Source organism: Mobula hypostoma, chromosome 4 (genome assembly GCF_963921235.1).
Source record: "Mobula hypostoma chromosome 4, sMobHyp1.1, whole genome shotgun sequence".
NCBI lineage: Eukaryota > Metazoa > Chordata > Chondrichthyes > Myliobatiformes > Myliobatidae > Mobula > Mobula hypostoma.
In genome coordinates, this window is record NC_086100.1 from 127,424,175 (window position 1) to 127,446,393 (window position 22,219).

The 22,219-nt window shown below is 40.5% G+C and overlaps 1 protein-coding gene across 8 annotated transcripts in view; it reads right to left on the reverse strand.

The window, feature by feature from the left end:
* Nucleotides 1-22,219, reverse strand: part of fbxw7 (F-box and WD repeat domain containing 7) — a 355,529-nt gene that overhangs the window by 124,242 nt on the left and 209,068 nt on the right. Inside the window, exon 1 of one of the 8 annotated variants that reach the window (XM_063046484.1) lies at nucleotides 4,786-5,097. The exons of 6 other annotated variants lie outside the window; for them this stretch is intronic. In XM_063046484.1, coding sequence (XP_062902554.1) covers nucleotides 4,786-4,890 — 105 coding nt within the window. In that variant the 5' untranslated portion in view covers nucleotides 4,891-5,097. Of the gene's footprint in view, nucleotides 1-4,785; nucleotides 5,098-22,219 lie in introns of those variants that run through there. One more of the 8 variants, XM_063046485.1, reaches the window with a different exon arrangement.

Below are 22,219 nucleotides of genomic sequence, written 5' to 3' on the forward strand. Positions count from 1 at the left end.
TAGCCTCTTAACTGGTTGAACACTATTTTGAAGTCTACAGGAAATGCTGAGCCTCAGCATGCTACATTTTAGAGATTTTGTTTCCATACAATACATAATTATTAGCTGATTAGCATATCATGCCTCCAGAATGTTCTTCAATACTTTGGAATATACTGTACCTGTCCTGTTTTTCTGCCCTGCCTGAACCAAGTTATTCTGCTCTCAAATTCAATCCTGCAAATGCCGATTGCTTCACTTCTCAGTTACCCAGAAGGAGGTGATGAACTACTATATTGGTTGAGGTAGTTGAAGATATGGGGTATCGGTGTGCTCAGAATATTTAAATCTCATTCCGAAAAATAATGTTCTATTGGGCATAAATAAAAACAGTCAATCAATTGGGTTTGGGTGCATTGCCTGATAAAGCTAAATATTCACTAGCTCTCATACACAGGGCACTTTTTAATATTGTTGAGGGATAAATAGTGGAGCGTTCAGGTGCTTTTAAATTTAGCAACATGGGAATTTTTATATATAAACATGTGAAGAAAGGAAGCTTCTGGATTCAAACCTGTATCCAAAAGGCAAGAATGTTTGACAATAGTTTTATTATCTCAGTCCATCACTCCGATTTTAGTCCACAATTTGTATTCAAATATCTAGAGTATAAGTCTTTCACTTGTTTTCATATAATGCATCACAGTGCTGCAAAAGGTAGAGAAGCCTTTCATAGCTGAATATGAACTGCATAAAGAACACGAAAGCTGAAAATCAGTTTACTTTATATGAGGTTTCTCTGGCTTTTTAACTTCAGTAATATTTATCACAGCCACTTGTTAATAATTTAAGATCAATTCAACATTTCAGCTTAATGTCTTCTCTTTCCACAAAATAAGGACCACCAATATGTCCCAGTTAATGTTAAGATTGCATTGTGCTTCTTGAACATCTTGTTTTGAAAATCATAATGTTTTGCCCTATTAAATCGGATTAGTTTCCTGCCTAAACAGGAATTTATAACCCTGGGTTCTTTCTAAATTGAAACATAAAAAACTTATATGAAGGGAATTTATTTCTAAGAAACGAGCAGGCAGGCCAAGAGCCTCTCTTGATTATTGAAAGGGGCATAGCTTAGATTAGTCAGACCACATCAAAAGAAAGACTACTGATCCAGTTTGTCATGGAGATTCCAGCATAATGTTTACCTTCTATGGATATTAGACATCTGCTTAATTAAATATAATTCTTCTGCCGTTCTTTGGTATTTGATGGCATTCCTAGGTATTAGGACATATATCAGAAAACAATTCTTCACGTGCAAGAGTAAGCAGCTGGTCAACCAAGTACAAAATTTTGAGGCAGATCATTACATAGATTCAATGGCATCAACAATCCAAATATACAACTTTTAGAAAGCACCAGTAAAAAAAATGAAATTGTGAACCTTGACATACTGTCATTTCTAACCATCTGGTTAAGATATCTTCACTGTTGCTTAACTGCAAGTTAACGAACACTGTCAATAGTGGTTAGCATAATGCTATTATAGCACCAGCAACGTGATTCAATTCCACCACTACCCATCCACCACTTGCATGCTCTCCCTCTGACCATATGGGTTTCCTCTTGGTGCACTGGTTTCCTCCCACATTCAAAAGCCGTTCCAGTTAGTATGATAATTCATCACATAGCTGGCATGGGCTCTTTGAGCCAGAAGGGCATGTTAGCATGCCCTAACTTTAAATAAATAAATAATATGATCTAATAGCATGCTCAGCATTACAATCAATCAGAAATCCACCGAGACTGCACCTGTAGGCTGTTTGTTTTATTTTTTTTAAATTTGTAGCATTGAAAACTTACAAACCTTGAAAACAGCTCAACTGGCATTTTCAGCAAGATATCAATCTATCTTAAGCCTACCCTTTCAATTAAATGGGGGACTTATGAATAGTAGCCAGTTAAGATGTTTCCAATAAAGATCTAGCTTGTATTGTGTTTATTGAACAAGCTTGGAGGATGGAAACTGATTTGTAATTACTAGAAAATATCTATTGATATCTTAATTTTATTAGTAATACTGACAAGATGCTCTGCTATCCTATTAAATAACTGTCAAACAGAATGGAAATAACAGGGAAAAGGTGAAGTGCCACATAATACTATACTTGCATTTATGTTGCAGTTTCTAGGAGCCTCAAAACGATTTTTCTCAACAATTTACCATTGCATAGCAAATCACACAAACAAGTGAAGCAAAAACCAGCTAATTTATTTTCCAACACACTGAAGATGCTGGAAATCTATAATAAAAACTATGTTTGAAATAGTCAATCACTCAGTTAACATGTCTAGAAAGAGAAACAAATCATTTCTTTCAATGCAACACAGAAAATGCTGGAGGAACTCAGCAGGCCAGGCAGCACACCAATGGAAAAGACTAAACAGTTGACGATTTCTCTTTTCCATAGATGCTGCCTGGCCTGCTGAGTTCCTCCAGCATTTTGTGTATTGCTTGGATTTCCAACATCTGCAGATTTTCTCGTCTTATTTATTTCAATGCTATTGCCTGCACTTTTCTGGCATTTCACGCTTTTATTTCTACTGTGGTTATTTATGAATAAGATCTTGAATACCATACCAATGTAAATGGAACATTTGTTTAATATGTATTTTTTTCCATAAACCCCATTTCTCCTCTAAAATGAGATTAAGATTGAGGAGGTTCTAAGTGGACACCAGTTAGAGCCCTTACAATGGCTTCTAGATGTCAGCTTTGAACTGAATTCCCTTTTAAAAGTCCTAAAACTACTTACATTTTTATACACATGCATGGCATAACTATGTATGGTATGGCATGCTGTGTCATTTTTTTTTGTTTACCTGATAGTTTAGAACAATCATCTAGGAAGAATAGAACATAAAAGAATAGCAAGTTTCCAAAACATCAAATGATATCAATTAACATGTTATATTTTAAGTAAATTTCTGAAAACAAGACTACCTGATAGGTTTGAAGGATGTTTATTAATGTGGTAACCAATTGTTATGTCATAAGGCACAAGGAAAATTATTGCTAGAATCATTAGGGTACAACTGGCTAATGGTCATCAACATAATTTACTGAACAAACAAAATTACATTTTTCTTTGCAGATGAATGTTTCCAAATTAATTTAATCATGCCATTTTAGATTTTTGAACCTGCTAATTCCTAATGTGAACTAACTGTACTTAACTCTACTTACAAATTTAATTGCAGACATTAGTTATAAACTTTAGATACGGGGGTTATAAGGCTATTGCAAATCTTAATAAACAATAAAATTCAATGCAATCTCAATATCTTCCCACTCTTTTGCAAAGATATGCAAAAACCGCAACTATTTTTGTCAGCTGTTATAATATATCGTGGGATACTCATGATCTCCCAATGTAGGTTATTAATAGAAGAGAATATCAGCAAAGTTAAGTGCAGATGGTCGTATAGTCAATATCTTTCTGTGGTTCATATGAAAGTGCAACTCAAGTTTACCTAGAACTATGTATATTAAAAAAAAACCTCTCATGAACAAAAGAACATTAGATTTTTTGCTGCCATTTCCATTCCAACTTTAATTAATGTAAGAGCATACTTGTAACTAACAGCAAACAGAAGTTTAACCTAGGTTAGATTTGCTAATTAACAAATATTGGCAACACATTTCCATACAAATATTATCACAGCTAAAATAGTCATCTTTTAGAAATGTAAATATAGATATTATATAAGAATTGTGAGCAGGTTTGAGTCATAACAACATGACAATTGCTACAAATACTAGTCAGATTGTCAGGAAATACATTGATTAAAAGGCACTGAACAAATATTTAAACAGTGCCACGAAGCACATGACAAATTTTATTTAACATAACATTTCCAGTATTATTACATCCAAAAAAAACCCCATCATGTTTCAGTCCTGGCTAGGTAAAGTCTACCGTTTCATTTTTGTACCAAAGTAATATTTATAACATTAGCTTACTTTTAAAATGTATTCAACAGACTCTAAATACAATTTATTTTCACAGATTATCTTTGATGTCCATATTCAGTATACCAACGCAATTCTTGACCATGTAAAGACGACAAATTAGGAAACACTCCCAAATGTATTAACGTCCCTTACATCACTAAAAATACATTAGATTCAGTGACTAATAACATGGAACATGAATTCACAGGAGAAAATTTAGGATATTCCTCAGAACATCATACTTAAAACAATTACAGCAGCTATTGAAAAACAGAAGTTTTGTAAAGTTACCTGTACTTAGATCCAAGAATTATGCACAATTTTAAGGAAATGGCCAAAAAATGATTGCAGGCTAAGTTATTTGAAACTTGGGTCAAATAATTATGATTTCCCACAAGATTCATTAATTTGTTAAAACAGTGGCCTTCTTCAGGTTATTAAATTTAAAATGTTGATCAAACAATATCAAATATTTTTCAATGTACAAATTACAGTGCAGAATTTACATGTCAAGTCACTAAGCAGTACCACGGTATCCATTTGAAAAGTAGCTCAATTTTAATAGTAGAAATTAAACATGAATTTTATTTTCTTTCATAACCTCTGCCCACAAATAAACATTACTGCTATGTTAAACTAAAATATGTTAATTTAAAGCTTTAGAATTGTAATTTAATGTTGTAATATAGCACTTAATGTTCTCATCACAAAGTGCACAGCAATAAGGTTTGTGACTACTGCTGAGCGATAGCAACAGCAGTTTTACAGCAATTCAACATGCGACTCACCCGTCTCCGACAGCAGGGAAGGCCTTGGGTGATGATATTGATGGCAATATTCATGTTAAACATATTGAGCACCGAATGGTGCGATAAAGGCTCTTTTTCACTCATCAAGTCAGCAAGACCAAGTTATGGCTTGGAATGGCTCATTTTTCCTGACTGATAATTAGGGTTTATTTACTTGATATACCATGAACTCCTACTTTGAAAACATTGTATATTTTTTTTTTAAACAGTGCAAAATAAAAAATTAGTGTAATCCCAAGGCCTGCTGCCTTTCTCAAGATCTTCACCCACTAGCTTCAAAGTCCAACCCACTCCCCTGTCTAAGAGCTTTGAAGTTCAAATTCTCTCAGCGCAGCAAACACACTCCAGCATGACTATAAACTACTTCTGTAGCTGACATCATTAGAAACGACTGCCAATCCCGCAGCTGATGCAGCTTTGTGCATGCCATCCACAAGAGCCACCCTTCTAGTGTAGTTTGTAAAAGCCAGGCCGATTACCCAAGGAATGTATTCAATCTGATTGTATTTTAGATTCTGACTTGTATGCGATAGCAACACTTAACTACCCAATCCATTGACTACACATGGTTTACTCAGGAATCAATTGCTGAAGAAAGGAATTCGAGGTGTCCAGACTTTTCAAAGCCTGCAATGTTCATAGGTCAAACAGGCAAAAGTACAGCACATCAAACACAAATGTACACACTGACAGTTGTACAACTTCATGCACATGTACTATGTTTAGCAAATAAACAGAATTATTAAAGGGCATATCTACAATTGCGGTGTGCTCATCTCACTTTTCGCTATACACTGCTTCACAGAACTTTAAACAATCTGTAGAATATTTTAAAAATCGCTATTAGACCATAAGACATTGGAGCAGAATTGGGCCATTCATCCCATCGAATCAGCATTGCCATTCATGACTGATGCATTTCACCTCTCAACCCCATTCTCCTGTCATCTCTCTATCACCCCCTGGCTTACCAATAATCTATCAATCTCTGCTTTAAATACACTAAATACACTCAATGATCTGCACAGCTGACTGTGGCAACTAATTCCACAGATTCACTACCGCCTGGCTAAAGAAATTCCTCCTTATCTCCATTCTGAATGGACCTCCCTCTACTCTAAGGTTGTGCCCTCTGTTCCTAGATTCCCCCACTGTAGGAAACGTCCTTTCTGCATCTACTCATCTAAGCCTTTTAACATTTGAAAAGGTTTCAATGAGATCTCCCATTCTTCTAAATTCATGCTAGTACATGCCCAGAGCCATCAATGTTCCTCTTATGATAAGCCTTTCAATCCCGGAATCATTTTCGTGAACTTTCTTTGAACCCTCTCCAATATTGCAATATTCTTTCTTCGATAAGGGGCCCAAAACTGCTCACAATACTCCAAGTGAGACCTCACAAATGTCTTAGAAAGTCTCAGCATTAAATCCTTTTTTATATACTTTAGTCTTCTCAAGATGAATGCTAACATTGCATTCGCCTTCCTCAACACTGATTCAACCTACAAATTAACCTTTAAGGAATCCTGCACAAGGATTCTCAAGTTGCTTTGCATCTCAGATTTTTTAATTTTCTTCTTGTTTAGAAAATAGACTATGCTTTCATGCCATCTACCAAAGTGCATGACCATACACTTCCCGATACTGTATTTCATCTGCCACTTCTCTGCCCATTCTGCTAATCTGTCTAAATCCTTCTGCAGCCTCCCTGCTTCCACAACTTAACTGCCACTCCACCTACCTTGGTATAGTCTGCAAACCTGGCCACAAAGCCATAAATTCTGTCATCCAAATCATTGATATATAACGTAAAAAGAAGAGGCCCTAATACTGACTCCTGCAGAATACCATTAGTCACTGGCAGCCAATCAGAAAAGGCTCCCCTTATTCCCACTCTTTGCTCTTTGCCAATCAGCCAATGCTCTTTCCATGCTAGTATCTTTCCTGTAATACCATGGGCTATTATCTTGCTAAACAGCCTCATTTGAGGCAACTTCTCAAAGGTATTTTGAAAATCCAAGTACACAACAACTACCTTGTTTATATTGCTTGTTACTTCCTCAAAGAATTCAAACAGATTTGTCAGGCAAGATTTTCCCTTAAAGACACTGGCTCATTTTATCATGTGCCAAGTACCCTGAAATCACATCCTTAACAACTGACTCCAACATCTTCCCAACCAGTGAGAACAGGCTAAATGGCCTACAATTTCCTTTCTTCTGCCTCCCTCCTTTCTTGAAGAGTGGAGTGACATTTGCAATTTTACAATCCTACAGAACCATGCTAGAATCTAGTAATTCTTTAAAGATAGTTACTAATGCCTCCACAATCTCTTCAGCTACCCCCTTCAGAACCCTCGGGTGTAATCCATCTGGTCCAGGTGACTTATCTACCTTCAGACCTTTTAGCTTCCCAAGCATCTTCTCCATCATAATAACAACTGTACTGACTTCTGCCCCAGAAGTTCAGACATTCTTGAACATCTGCCATACTGCTAGTATCTACCACAGTGAAGACTGATACAAAATATGTATTCACTTCATCTGCCATTTCCTTGTCTCCCATTACTAATTCTCCAGCATTATTTTCCACTGGTTCGATATCTACTCTCACCTCTCATTTACTCGTTATATATCCGAAAAAAACTTTTGGTATCATCTTTGATATATTGGCTAGCTTAACTTTATATTTCATCTTTTCCCTGCTTAAGGCTTTTTAGTTGCCTTCTGTTGGTTTTTAATAGCTTTTCCATCTTCTTAACTTTTCACTAATTTTTGCTCTATATGCCCTCTCTTGTCCTTTTATGTTGGCTTTGCCTTCATTTGTCAGCTACAGTTGTGGCACCCTGCTTTAGAATACTATTTCTTCTTTGAGATGCATCTATCCTGTGTCTTCCGAGTTGCTCTCAGAAATCCCAGCCATCGCTGCTCCACTGTCATCCCTGATAGTGAGCCATTCCAATCAACTTTGGACAGCTTCTCTCTCATGCCGCTGTAATTCCCCTTACTCCACTATAATACTGACATATCTGACTTTAGCTTCTCCCTCTCAAATTACAGAGTGAATTCTATCACATTAAAATCACTGTCTCCTAAGTGTTCCTTTACCTTAAGGTCCCTAATCAAATCTGGTTGATTACACAACACTCAATCCAGAATAGCTGATCCCCTAGATGCTCTAAAATGCCATCTTGTAGGCATTCTACAAATTCTCTCTCTAGGGATCCAAAATCAGCACCAACCTGATTTTCCCAATCGACCTGCACATTGAAACCCCCCAAAACTATTGTAACAATGCCCTTTTGACATGCATTTTTCTATCTCCATTATAATTTGTAGCCCACATCCTGGCTACTGTTCAAGGGCCTGTATATAACTCCCACCATGGTCCTTTTTACACTTGCTGTTCCTTAGCTCTACCCACAACAATTCTACATCTTCCAATCCTATGTCATCTCTTTCTAAGGATTTGAATTTATTTTTTCCTTACAGAGCCATGCTAGCCTCTCTGCCTGTCCATGTGTTACAATATGTATCCTTGGATCTTAAGCTCCCAAACTTTAATCTTCTTTCAGCCATGACTCAGTGATGCCCACATCACAGCTGCCAATGTCTAACTGCACTACAAGACCATCTACTTTATTTCATATATTGCATGCATTCAAATTTAATACCTTCAGCCCTGTATTCATCACCCTTTTTGAATTTGGCCCCCTGTTATACTGCAACTTATTCCACTGACTGCAATTTTGCCTTATCATCAATCTGCACTTCCTGACAGTCTCATTACACACTGCCTCTGCTTGAATACCAACTGCCCCATCCTCAGCCCTATCACTCAGTTTCCCATCCTCCAGCCAATTTAGCTTAAACCCTCCATGACAATTCTAGCCAACCTGCCTGCAAGGATATTGGTCCCCCCCAACCTCGGGTTCAGGTGTAATCTGTCTGTTTTGTACAGGTCATACTTTCCCCAGAAAAGATGCCAATGATTCAGAAATCTGAAACCCTGCCCCCTGCACCAGTTCCTCAGCCACGAAGTCATCTGCAAATCAGCCTATTATCCTCACTGACACGTAACGCAGACAGCAATCAAAACATTACTACCCTGGAAGTCCTGCTTTTTAGCTTTCTACCTAGTTCTCTAAATTTGCTCTTCAGGACCTCCTCCGTTTTCGTACCAATGTACTGGTGCCACTATGTATCACGACTTATCGCTGCTCTCCTTTAAAATGGTGTGGACCCAATCAGAGACATCCATAACTTTGGCACCTGGGAGGCAACATACATAGAAACATAGAAGAAACATAGAAAACTTACACAACAATACAAGCCCTTCGTCCCACAAAGCTGTGCCGGACATGTCCTTACCTTAGAAATTACCTTGGGTTACCCATAGTCCTCTATTTTTCTAAGCTCCATGCACCTATCCAGGAGTCTCTTAAAAGACCCTATCGTTTCCACCTCCCCCACCGCCGCCGGCAGCCCATTCCACGCACTCACCACTCACTGCGTAAAAAGCTTACCCCGACATCTCCTCTGTGACTAGTTCCAAGCACCTTAAAACTGGGCCCTCTCGTGCTAGCCATTCCAGCCCTGGGAAAAAGCCCCTGTCTATCCACATGATCAATGCCTCGCATCATCTTATACATCTCTTTCAAGTCACCTCTCATCCTCCATCGCTCCAAGGAAAAAAGGCCAAGTTCACTCAACCTATTCTCATAAGGCACGCTCCCCAATCCAGGCAACATCCTTGTAAACAACACACATAAAAGTTGCTGGTGAACGCAGCAGGCCAGGTAGCATCTCTAGGAAGAGGTACACTCGGCGTTTCGGGCTGAGACCCTTCGACAGGACTAACTGAAAGAAGAGCTCTCTTTCTCGAAACGCCGACTGTACCTCTTCCTAGAGATGCTGCCTGGCCTGCTGCGTTCACCAGCAACTTTTATGTGTGTTGCTTGAAATTCCAGCATCTGCAGATTTCCTCGTGCTAACATCCTTGTAAATCTCCTCTGCACCCTTTCTATGGTTTCCACATCCTTCCTATAGTGAGGCAACCAGAACTGAGCACAGTACTCCAAGTGGGGTCTGACCAGGGTCTTATATAGCTGCAACATTACCTCTTGGCTCCTAAACTCAGTCCCACGATTGATGAAGGCCAATGCACCGTATGCTTTCTTAACCACAGAGTCAACCTGCATAGCAGCCATTCAGATGTTTTTATCACGTCCCAGGATCTCATGTCTACTGTTCTAACTATGGAATCCACTACCACTATTGCAGTCTTCTTTTCCCCTACCCCTTCCGTTCTGAGCCACAGATCCAAACTCAGTGTCAGAGACCCGATTGCTACAGCCTTCCCCTAGTAGGAAACCCCACCCCCCACCAACAGTATCTAAAGTTGTATACTTATTATTGAGTATAGCACTCTCTTTTAATTATACCATTCTGTTTTAATTATATAATTGGCAACTCTAATAGTAGAATTTTGCAACACAGCTGTTATGTGTAAAGTCAAAAAACACCCACTTAGTTTTAGTGAGTCCTTTGCTCTTTTTCCATAAATAATGACTTACAGATAATTTGAAATGAGATTTCAATTAAAATTGAAATATTTTGTCATAACTTTTTTTCTTGTTCGTCAAACCAATTAACTCAGCAATAATCCCTGCTATTACTCAGCATTTCTTCAGCTTGTTTTCACTAATTTCACAATGCATTTATTTAAAATTAGCTTATTCCAGAATTACCAGGGTAGCTTAAAGTCATACTGTTACTGTTTCTTTTTAATGATGTGCAGTTATGAAGACTGGATGGGGTACCCATTTTAACAGAACCTAGTTTTCCAAGTTGGTCTGCACTAGTAGCAGGAGAGCATCACCTCACATCCTACCCTTATGATCTTGGTCAGGCATTGTATCATATGTGAAAGTCTGTTTTAATCATTTCAGAAACCACCAAGACCTAAGGGGAATTAACATCCTTGATGCTGAGAACCTGGATCAGGTAAAAAGAGTTAAATAAAAGTACCCAAATTCCATAATCCCTGATATGGAGGAGAAGATGGCAGCACGTGCGGCCTCTCCGGTGAATGATATCTGTAATCTGTCAAGTAGGGGACTGTGCACAATTCTGATTTGATGGAGACGGACGAGAGAGTACGGAGGAACATCTGGAAAACTTCTGAAATGCTTGCTTCACTGCCACTGTGTGGTAACCGGAATCTCCGGAGCAGAAGGCCCCGAATCCTCGGTTTTGCTTGTCTCAGCGGCCGGGGCTAGGTCAAAGGCACTCGGCAGAGGATGGCGCTCGGGAGGCTGTATCGGAGGGGCTGGTCGGAGGCTCGAAATTTTCGGACGGATGGACTCAGTGTCGGCTGCTTCCAACGCATCGGCAAGTTGACGGTGCCTGGAGGTTTATGGCAGGGAGTTTCTCCCTTTTGCCGCCGCTATCGGGAACTCGGGAGACGATCGACTCGATGACTTTGAGACTTTTTTTTAACCATGCCCATGGTTTGTTCTTCATCAAATTATGGCATTGCTTTGCAATGCTGTAACTATATGCTATAATTATGTGGTTCCGTCAGTGTTAGTCTTTGGTTTGTCCTGTTTTCTATGATAACACTCTGGAGAAACATTGTATCATTTCTCAATGCATGTATGCATTTCTAAATGACAATAAAAGAGGACTGAGTGTTCTCATAATCTAAATTGGGAATACTAACACTATTGACAAATAAATTAAATTCAAATAGACAATAAAGTAATGAATATTGCATATCATTCATAAAGTTATCAGGAATGCCAAGAGATAGTAATACCAGATCAAAATAAAGTCCCAGATCCATCATCAGTTGTAGCAGGGCTTATATGCTATAACAAACTCCAAGATGAAGTTGGGCAGCATCGCCAACAACAGCCACGTCCCTTCCTGATAAGCTTAACACATTCTATGCATGCTTTAAACAGAAAAGGACTGGAAATGTCACCATCTGCCCCAACAGCCTCCAATGCATCTGTACCCATAGCCAGTACTGCAGACATCAGATCAGTCTTCAGGAGGATGAACCTGCAGAAAGCACCTGGCCCAGATGGAGTCCCAGGCTGAGTCCACAGGTCCCACACAGGTCAGCTGATGGGGTTATTTGCCAACAATTTTAACATTCCCCTTCTTCAATCAGGGGTCCCACCTACTTTATCATCCCAGTACCTTGAGGTCCCCACCTACTTTAAGACCATTACCTTATTTTTATTAGTTACAGGGATGATAATGTGCCTTAATGATTGACACCCTGTGGCTCTGACATTCACTATCACAAAGTACTTAGAGAAGCTGTTCTTGACAGGCATCAAACTCTAGCCTCCCAGACAACCTCAGCCCACTGCAGTAGACACCATCTCCTTGGCCCTTCTCTCAGCTGTGCAACATCTGGATGGTAAAAACACCTACATTAGACTATTGTTTATTGACTACAGCCCTCAATACTACAATTCCAAGAAAACACATTTCTAAACTCATGATTCAACACCTCACCTTGCAACCGATCTTTGACTTTCTGACAAACAGACTAAAGTCAATAAGGATAGGCAACAACACCACAATTATCCAAAGCACTGGTAGCCCAAAATTCTGCATCCTCAGCCCCCTACTTTTCTCTCTATACACGCATGATTGCACAGCTAGTTACTGCTCTAACTCAATCTACACATTTCTAGATGACATCATCTTAATGGGTTGTATATAACATTACACTGAGTTAGAATATAGGAAGATAGAGAGCCCAAATACATGGCGCCAGGCAACCTTTCTTTGAATGTCAGCAAAACTAAAGGGCTGATCATTGACTTCAGGAAGAATGGAGGGTGGTGCAAGCTGCATATACTTCTGTTTATATCAATGCTACTGAGGTGGAGATAGTTGAGAACTACAGGTGTAGCTTGCCCTGGACCAACTATGTAGACATTATGGACAAGAAAGCGCATCAAAGTCTGTATTTCCTCAGGAGGCTAAAGAAATTTAGCATGTCCCCTTTGACCCCAGTATTTTTTAAAAGATAGAACATCAAAAGCATCCTATCCAGATGCACAGGACTTGGTATGGAGCTGCTTTGCTCAAGTGCTGTACTTTTTCCTGCAACACTTTATTCTGGATTCCATTGCTTCCCCTTGTATTGCGTCAATATACTGAAGCAATGACCTGTATGGATGGCGTGCAAAACAAAGTCTTTCACTGTACCTCGTATATGTGACAATAATAATACAATTTCAAAGTACATTTATTATCAAACTATGTATACAAACTTAAGATTCATCTTTTTGCAGGCAGCCACAAAACAAAGAAACACAATAGAATCCATTAAAAATCCCATACAACAAAAACTGTCAAACACCCGATGAGTGGAAAAAAAACAAATCATGCAAAAAATAAAAGGTAAATAAATTATACACAGAACATTAATCGCAGAGTCTGCAAAAGTGAGTCCATAGCCAAGGAGCCAGTTCAGCTTTAAGATGAGTGCCAATGGTTACAGGCCACAACTGCAGAATCAGTTCAGCACTGATGCAGTAGTGAGCTGAACATCGGTTCAATTTACCAATGTATTAACATTCATTGTCTGCTACATGCAATTTATAGTTGGATGAGAGCATAGATTTTGGATGAAAAGATTTATTTTTAAAAGCAAATATCTGTACAATGGATGTAAAGTGATACATGGACAAACATATATGGTGCTAGTTAAAATTTTACAACAGAGGAAGGAATATTTTTGTGTTGTAGAAACTTTTCCTGTTTCTGTGCTGTTCCTGTGTTGTGGAATCTTTGCTAAAGTCTAGAGAAACTAATTTCCACATTTCTAAACAAGAATGTTCATTGATAGGAAAATTAATTGAAGTAAAGCCTGAGGAATAATCTTTTAGAACATGACAACCTCTTTCTCCCAGTAACATCAACAGATTACACTTAGATATGAATGTGGTTTCGCTTCCAGAAAATCCAGCAATGTTAGTGATAACCATCATTGTACTTTCCTGCATGAGGATGTAAAACTGAACATATTTAACCATGCTTTCCCTTCAGAGTACTTCTTTTGAACTAACAGTTCAAGATTCCTTGGAGTAAAACGAACTTTAAAATGTCTCTAGAAAGGTTGATTCCTGGCTATGTATTTATAACGAGCTGCAGATTTTCAGTCGACATCAGCATAAGGAATACAATAAAGATTCTTATTAATGGAACGATACCAGATTAGATGGAACAATCCATCCATTTGGATTCAGGTTACTGTGCTGCCATGGTCAAAAATCTTTTATTTTTTTAAGAAGCCAAATGGTGAACAAAGAAACAATGAGTGAAGCTACAGTGATTGAAGCTCAGAGTTCTGGAGAGTGAGAAGTGCAGCTATGAAAAATGATTTTAACAGCTCATTTTATCTGCTACATTGAATGATGTGCTATTTACTGAGGGATTTTGGAGGTCCAGGACAAAAAGACCCATAGAGATTTTTAATCCAGTGCCAGCTGGCTTAGAACTTTTAGGACAGGAGATGAAGAGGAATTAATACTGGATTATTTGAATGCACTAACTCAAGTTATTGCATCTTTCAGATTGAAATAGCTATAATCTACCATAAATAGGATAGGGGCAGAGAGTGTAGGAAAGTAATTGGGCAAGGGTTAAATGTGATGGGATTAGACAGCAACTTGAGAATGTAAATTGGGAACAGATGTCCTCAGGACAATGTATAGCAGGTATCAAGAGGTTGTTTAGGGAGCATGCATGGGGTGCTGGGTAGATTTGCCTCATTGAGACAGGGAAAGGATGGTGAATGAGCCATGACTGACGAGAAGTAGAATATTTAGTCAAGAGGAAAGACGAGACACAGTTAAACTTACGGAAACAAAAACTAAGACAGATCTTAAGATTTGTATGGTAGCCAGGAAGAAGCTTAATGGGGACTTAGGAGAGCTAAAAGGGGACATGAGAAGGCTTTGGAGAGTAAGATAAGGAAACCCCAAAGTGTGCTGCATATACATGATGAACAGGAGGAAGACGAGACTGAGTGTAGGGCTGCTTAGAGGTAAGGGGGAAGGTAGAGGAGGTCCTTAATGAATACTTTGCTTCAGTGTTCACTAGTGAGTGGACTTATTTTGAGGTCAGTATAGAACAGGCTAATGTGCTGGAGTATGCCAAAGTTAATAATTAGGCAGTGTTGGAGCATTTGAAAAACATTAGGATAGATAAGTCCCCGGGGCGAGACAAGATATAACACAAGTTACCACAGGAAACAAGGCAAGAGATTGCAGGGGCATTGACATGAATAATATCAGAGGATTGGCAGGTGGCAAATGTTGCTCCATTGTTCAAGAAATGTCATGGGTATAATCCTGGGAATTATACACCAGTGGGTCTTACATCCGCAGTGGGCAAACTAATAATGAGGATTCTTCGGGGTAAGATTTAGGAGCACTTGGAAAAGCTCAGTCTGACTAGGGATAGTCAACATCTCTTTGTGAAGAGCAAATCTTTCCTCTCAAGCCTGATATTTAGTTTTTTGAGAAAGTGACAAAGCAAATTGATGAAGGTAGAGCAGTGGATGTGTTGTATATGGACTTTAAGCCGTTTGACAAGGTTCCCCATGGCTGGTTCATTCAGAAAGTCAGAAGAAATAGGAACCATGCAAACTTGGTGGTGTGGATTCCAATTTGGCTTACCAACAGAAGGAAGAAGATGATAACAGATGGAGTATATTCTATTAGTCATAGTCATACCTTATTGATCCCGGGGAAATTGGTTTTCGCTACAGTTGCACCATAACAAATTAAATAGTAATAAAACCATAAATAATTAAATAGTAATATGTAAATTATGCCAGGAAATAAGTCCAGGACCAGCCTATTGGCTCAGGGTGTCTGACCCTCCAAGGGAGAAGTTGTAAAGTTTGATGGCCACAGGCAGGAATGACTTCCTATGACGCTCTGTGTTGCACCTCAGTGGAATGAGTCTCTGGCTGAATGTACTCCGGTGCCCAACCAGTACATTATGTAGTGGATGGGAGACATTGTCCAATATGGCATGCAACTTGGACAGCATCCTCTTTTCAGACACCACCGTCAGAGAGTCCAGTTCCAACCCCACAACAACACTGGCCTTATGAATGAGTTTGTTGATTCTGTTGGTGTCTGCTACCCTCAGCCTGCTGCCCCAGCACACAACAGTAAACATGATCGCACTGGCCACCACAGGCTCGTAGAACATCCTCAGCATCGTCCGGCAGATGTTAAAGGACCTCAGTCTCCTCAGGAAATAGAGACAGCTCTGACCCTTCTTGTAGACAGCCTCAGTCAGTGTTCTTTGACCAGTCCAGTTTATTGTCAATTCGTATCCCCAGGTATTTGTAATCCTCCACCATGTCCACACTGACCCCCTGGATGGAAACAGGGGTCACCGGTACCTTAGCTCTCCTCAGGTCTACCACCAGCTCCTTAGTCTTTTTCACATTAAGCTGCAGATAATTCTGCTCACACCATGTGACAAAGTTTCCTAACGTAGCCCTGTACTCAGCCTCATCTCCCTTGCTGATGCATCCAACAATGGCAGAGTCATCCGAAAACTTCTGAAGATGACAAAACTCCGTGCAGTAGATGAAGTCTGAGGTGTAAATGGTGAAGAGAAAGGGAGACGACAGTCCCCTGTGGAGCCCCAGTGCTGCTGATCACTCTGTCGGACACACAGTGTTGCAAGCACGTGTACTGTGGTCTGCCAGTCAGGTAATCAAGAATCCATGACACCAGGAAAGCATCCACCTGCATCGCTGTCAGCTTCTCTCCCAGCAGAGCAGGGCGGATGGTGTTGAATGCACTGCAGAAGTCAAAAAACTTGACCCTCACAGTGCTCGCTGGCATGTCCAGGTGGGCGTAGACATGGTTCAGCAGGTAGACGATGGCATCCTCAACTCCTAGTCGGGGCTGGTAGGCAAACTGGAGGGGATCTAAGTGTGGCCTGACCATAGGCCTGAGCAGCTCCAGAACAAGTCTCTCCAGGGTCTTCATGATGTGGGAGGTCAATGCCACCGGTCTGTAGTCATTGAGGCCACTGGGGCGTGGCGTCTTCGGCACAGGGACGAGGCAGGACGTCTTCCACAGTACAGGAACCCTCCGGAGCCTCAGGCTCAGGTTGGAGACATGGCGAAGTACTCCACATAGCTGAGGGGCACAGGCTGAGCACCCTGGTACTCATTGGAGGTTGGTGACTAGTAGTGTTTTGCAGCTTTGTGATTTATCAAGTTTGCAGGTGATATGAAGATTGGTGGTGGGGCAGGTAGTGTTGAGAAAACAGTAAAGCTGCAGAAGGACTTAGATTAGGAAAATAGCAAGAAAGTTGCAAATGAAATACAATGTAATAATACATGCACTTCAGTAGTAGAAGTAAATGTGCAGACCATTTTCTAAACGGGGAGAAAATCCAAAAATCTGAGATGCAAAGGGACTTGAGACTTTGCAGAACACCCTAAAAGTTAACTAAGACCATAAAGACATAGGAGCAGAATTAGGCCATTCAGCCCATTGAGTCTGCTCTGCCATTCTATCATGGCTGATCCCAGATCCCATGCAACCCCAGAAACATGTCCTCTCACCATATCCTTTGATGCCCTAACTGATCAGGAAATGATCAACTTATGCTTAAATATACCCATAGACATGGCTTCCATTATAGTCTGAGCAGAGCATTCCACAAATTCACTACTCTCTGCCTACAAAGAATTCCTCCTTACTTCTATTCTAAAAGGTCACTTCTCAATTTTGAGGCTGTGCCATCTAGTTCAGGATACCCCCACCATAGGAAACATCTTTTCCACATCTACCCTATCCCATCCTTTCAACATTCAGTAGGTTTCAAAGAGATCCTCATGCATTCTTCTAACTTCCAATGAGTACAAGTCCACAGCTTCCAAGCGCTCCTCATATGTTAACCCCTTCATTCCCAAATCATTCTCATGAACCTCAAGACTCTCTCCAATGACAACACATCCTTTCTGGGATTATGGGATCTAAGACTGTTGACCATACTCCAAGAGCAACCTGACTAGTGTCTCATAAAGGCTCAGTATTATCTCCTTGCTTTTATATTCTATTCCTCTTAAAATAAATGCCAACATTGCATTTGCCTTCTTTACCACAGACTCAACCTGTAAATTAACCTTCTGGAGTCATGCAGGAGGATTCCTAAGTCCCTCTGCACCTCTGATGTTTGAATCTTCTCCCCATTTAGACAACAGTCCACCCTATAGTTCCTGTTACCAAAATGCACTATCATGCATTTCCCAACACAGTATTCCATCTGCTGCTTTTTTGCCTATTCTTCCAATTCGTCCAAATCCTGCTACAATCGCATTGCTTCCTCAGCACTATCCCTCCACCTATCTTTGTATCATCCACAAACTTTGCCATAAAGCCATCAATTCCATTATCCAAATCATTGACAAACACTGTGAAAAGTAGCCATCCCAATACTGACCCCTGAGGAACAACACTAGTCACTGACAACCAAGCAGAAAAGGCCCCTTTTATTCCCCCTCGCTACCTCCTGACCGTCAGCCATTCCTCTATCTATACCAGTATCTTTTCTGTAATGCCATTGGGTTTTATCTTGTTAAGCAGCCTCATGTGTGGCACCTTATCAAATGTCTTTTGAAAATTCAAATAAATGACATTCACTGCCTCTCCTCTGCCCACACTGCTTGTTATTTCCTCAAAGAACTCTTAACAGATTTGTCAGGATTTCACTTTACAGAATCCATGCTGTTTTTGACTATTTTGTCATCAATCTCCAAGTACCTTGAAAACTCATCCTTAATAACAGACTCCAACAGTTTTGCAAACACTGAGGTTAGGCTAACTGGCCTATAATTTCCTTTCTTTTGCCTTCCTCCCTTCTTAAAGAGTGGAGTGACATTTGCAATCTTCCAGTCCTCTGGGACCATGCCAGAATCAAGTGATTCTTGAAAGACCATGACCAATGCATCTGTTACCTCTTCAGCAACCTCTCTCAGGACTCTAAGATGTAGTCCAACTGGTCCAGGTGACTTATCCACCTTAAGACTTTTGAGTGTGCCTGGCAGTTTTTCCTTTGTAATAGCAATGGCACTCACTCCTGTTCCCTGACACTAATGGACTTTGCGCACACTGCTAGTGTCTTCCACAGTGAAGGGAGATGCAAAATACCCATTAAGTTCATCTGCCATTTCTTTGTCTCCCATTACTAACTCGTCAGCATCATTTTCCAGTGGTCCAATATCAATTCTCACCTCCCTTTTACTCTTTATATAACTGAAAAAACTTTTGATATCATGCTTTATATTATTGGCTAGTTTGCCATCATATTTCATATGAAGAAAGACTGGATGAACTGGGCTTGTACTCATTGGAATTTAGAAGATTGAGGGGGGATCTGATTGAAACGTATAAGATCCTAAAGGGATTGGACAGGCTAGATGCAGGAAGATTGTTCCCGATGTTGGGGAAGTCCAGAACGAGGGGTCACAGTTTGAGGATAGAGGGGAAGCCTTTTAGGACCGAGATTAGGAAAAACTTCTTCACACAGAGAGTGGTGAATCTGTGGAATTCTCTGCCACAGGACACTGTTGAGGCCAGTTCATTGGCTATGTTTAAGAGGGAGTTAGATATGGCCCTTGTGGCTACAGGGGTCAGGGGGTATGGAGGGAAGGCTGGGGCGGGGTTCTGAGTTGGATGCTCAGCCATGATCATAATAAATGGCGGTGCAGGCTCGAAGGGCCGAATGGCCTACTCCTGCACCTATTTTCTATGTTTCTATATTTCATCTTTTCCCTACTTACAACTTTTTTTTATTGTTGCCTTTTGTTGGATTTTAAAAGCTTCCCAAGCTCCAGCTTCCCGCTCATTTTTGCTCCCTTAAATGCTCTTTCCTTTGCTTTTATGTCGTCTTTAATTTCCCTTGTCAGCCATGGTTGCCTACCCTAGCCATTTGAGAACAACTTCTTCCGTGGGACATATTTACCCCGCACCTTGTGAACTAATCCCAGAAATTTCAACCATCTTTGCTCTGCTGTCATCCCTGCTAGTATCCTCCTCCAATCCACCTCCTCTCTTGTCTCTGTAATTTTTTTTATTCCATTGCAATACCAATACATGTGACTTGTGCTTCTCCCTCTCAAATTGCAGTATGAACTCAATCCTATTATGATCACTGCCTCCTAAGGGTTCCTTTACATTAAGCTCCTCAATAAGATCTAGGTTGTTACACAACACCCAAGGTTGAGTCAGTGGTGAGAAAAGCAAATGCAATGTTAGCATTCATTTCAGGAGGTCTAGAATATAAGAGCAGGGATATGATGCTGAGGCTTTATAAGGCACTGGTGAGCCCTCACCTTACGTATTGTGAACAGTTTTGGGCTCTTCATCTAAGAAAAGATGTGCTGACATTGGAGGGTGTTCAAGGAAGTTCACAAGGATGATTCCTGGAATGAAAGGATTATCATACGAGGAACATTTGATGACTCTGGGTCTGTACTCACTGGAATTAATAAGGATGAAGGGGGGATCTCGTTGAAACCTTTCAAATGTTAAAAGGTCTGGACGGAGTAGGAGTGGAAAGAATGTTTCCCATGGTGGGGGAGTCTAGGACTCGAGGGGTGTCCACTTAAAACAGAGATGTGGAGACATCCCTTTAGCCAATGGATGGTGAATTTGTGGAATTTGTTACCACAGGCAGCTGTGGAGGTCAGGATATTGGGTGTATTTAAGGCAGAGATTGATAGGTTCTTGATTGGACATAAGCTTCAAAGGATATGGGGACAAGGCTGCGGAGTGGGGCATAGGAGGGGAAAAAAGGGCCAACCGTGACTGAATGGCAGAGCATACTTGATGAGCCAATTGCCTAATTCTGCTCCTATGTCTTCTGGTCTTATAAATGACTTGGATGAGCAAGTGAAAGGATGGGTTAGCAAGTTTGCAGATGACATGAAAGTTGTTGGTGGCGTGGATAATGGAGAAGGTTGTCATAGGTTACAATGGAATATAGGCACTTCAAAGTAATTTTTTAAAATCAAAGTACATACTGTACATGTCATCATCATACTACCCTGAGATTTATTGTTCTTGCAGATATTCATGGTAAATACAAAGAAACACAACTGAGTCAATGCAAAACAGCACACGAGATGGACTGATAAGTAATGTACAAAAGACAACAAACTGGGCAAGAAGAAAAAAAACAAACAAAAAATAATAATAAAAAATACATAAGCAATATTGAGAACATGAGATGACGAGTCCTTGAAAGAGAGTCCATAGGATGTGGAACAATTCAGTTTTAGGATGAGTGAAATTGAGCGATGTTATCCCCTCCGGTTCATGAGCCTGATGGGCAATAACTCACACTCCTCAATAATAAACAAATGTTTCGAGAGGCTGGTCAAGGACTATATCTGCAGCATGCTACCACTCATACTGGACCCCCTACAATTCGCCTACTGACAATTGATCGAAAGATGACACAATAGCCACAGCTCTACACACCATCCTTACACATCTGGAGAAGAAGGATGCTTATGTGAGAATGCTGTTCTTGGACTACAGTTCAGCTTTCAACACCATAATACCCTCCAGGCTTGACACGAAGCTCAGAGACCTCAGCCTTCACCCTGCCTTGTTCAGCTGATCCTGGACTTCCTGTCAGATCGCCGACAGGTGGTAAGAGTGGGCTCCCTCACCTCTGCCTCTCTGACCCTTAACACAGGTGCCCCTCAGGGTCCTAAGCCCCCTCCTTTACTTCCTGTATACCCATGACTGTGTTGCCACCCATAGCTCCAAGCTGCTCATTAAATTTGCTGCTGATACTACATCAATTGGCCCAATCTCAAATAATAACAAGGCAGCCTACAGAGAAGAAGTCATCACTCTGACACAATGGTGTCAAGAAAATAAACTCTCCCTCAATATCACAAAAACAAAGGAGCTAGTTGTGGACTAAGGAGGAATGGAGACAGGCTAACCCCTATTGACATCAATGGATCTGGGTTGTGAGGGTGAACAGCTTTAAGCTCCTCAGCATTCACATCACTGAGGATCTCACGTGGTCTATACATACCAGCTGCATGGTGAAAAACAGTGCCTCTTTCACCTCAGATGGTTGAAGAAGTTTGGTATGGTACCCTAAATCTTAAGGACTTTCTACAGGGGCACAATTGAGAGTATCCTGACTGGCTGCATCACTACCTGGTATGGGAACTGTACTTCCCTCAATCGCAGGACTCTGCAGAGAGTGGTGTGGACAGCCCAGCACATCTGTAGATGTGAACTTCCTACTATTCAGGACATTTACAAAGACAGGTGTGTAAAAAGGGCTCGAAGGATCATTGGGGACCTGAGTCACCC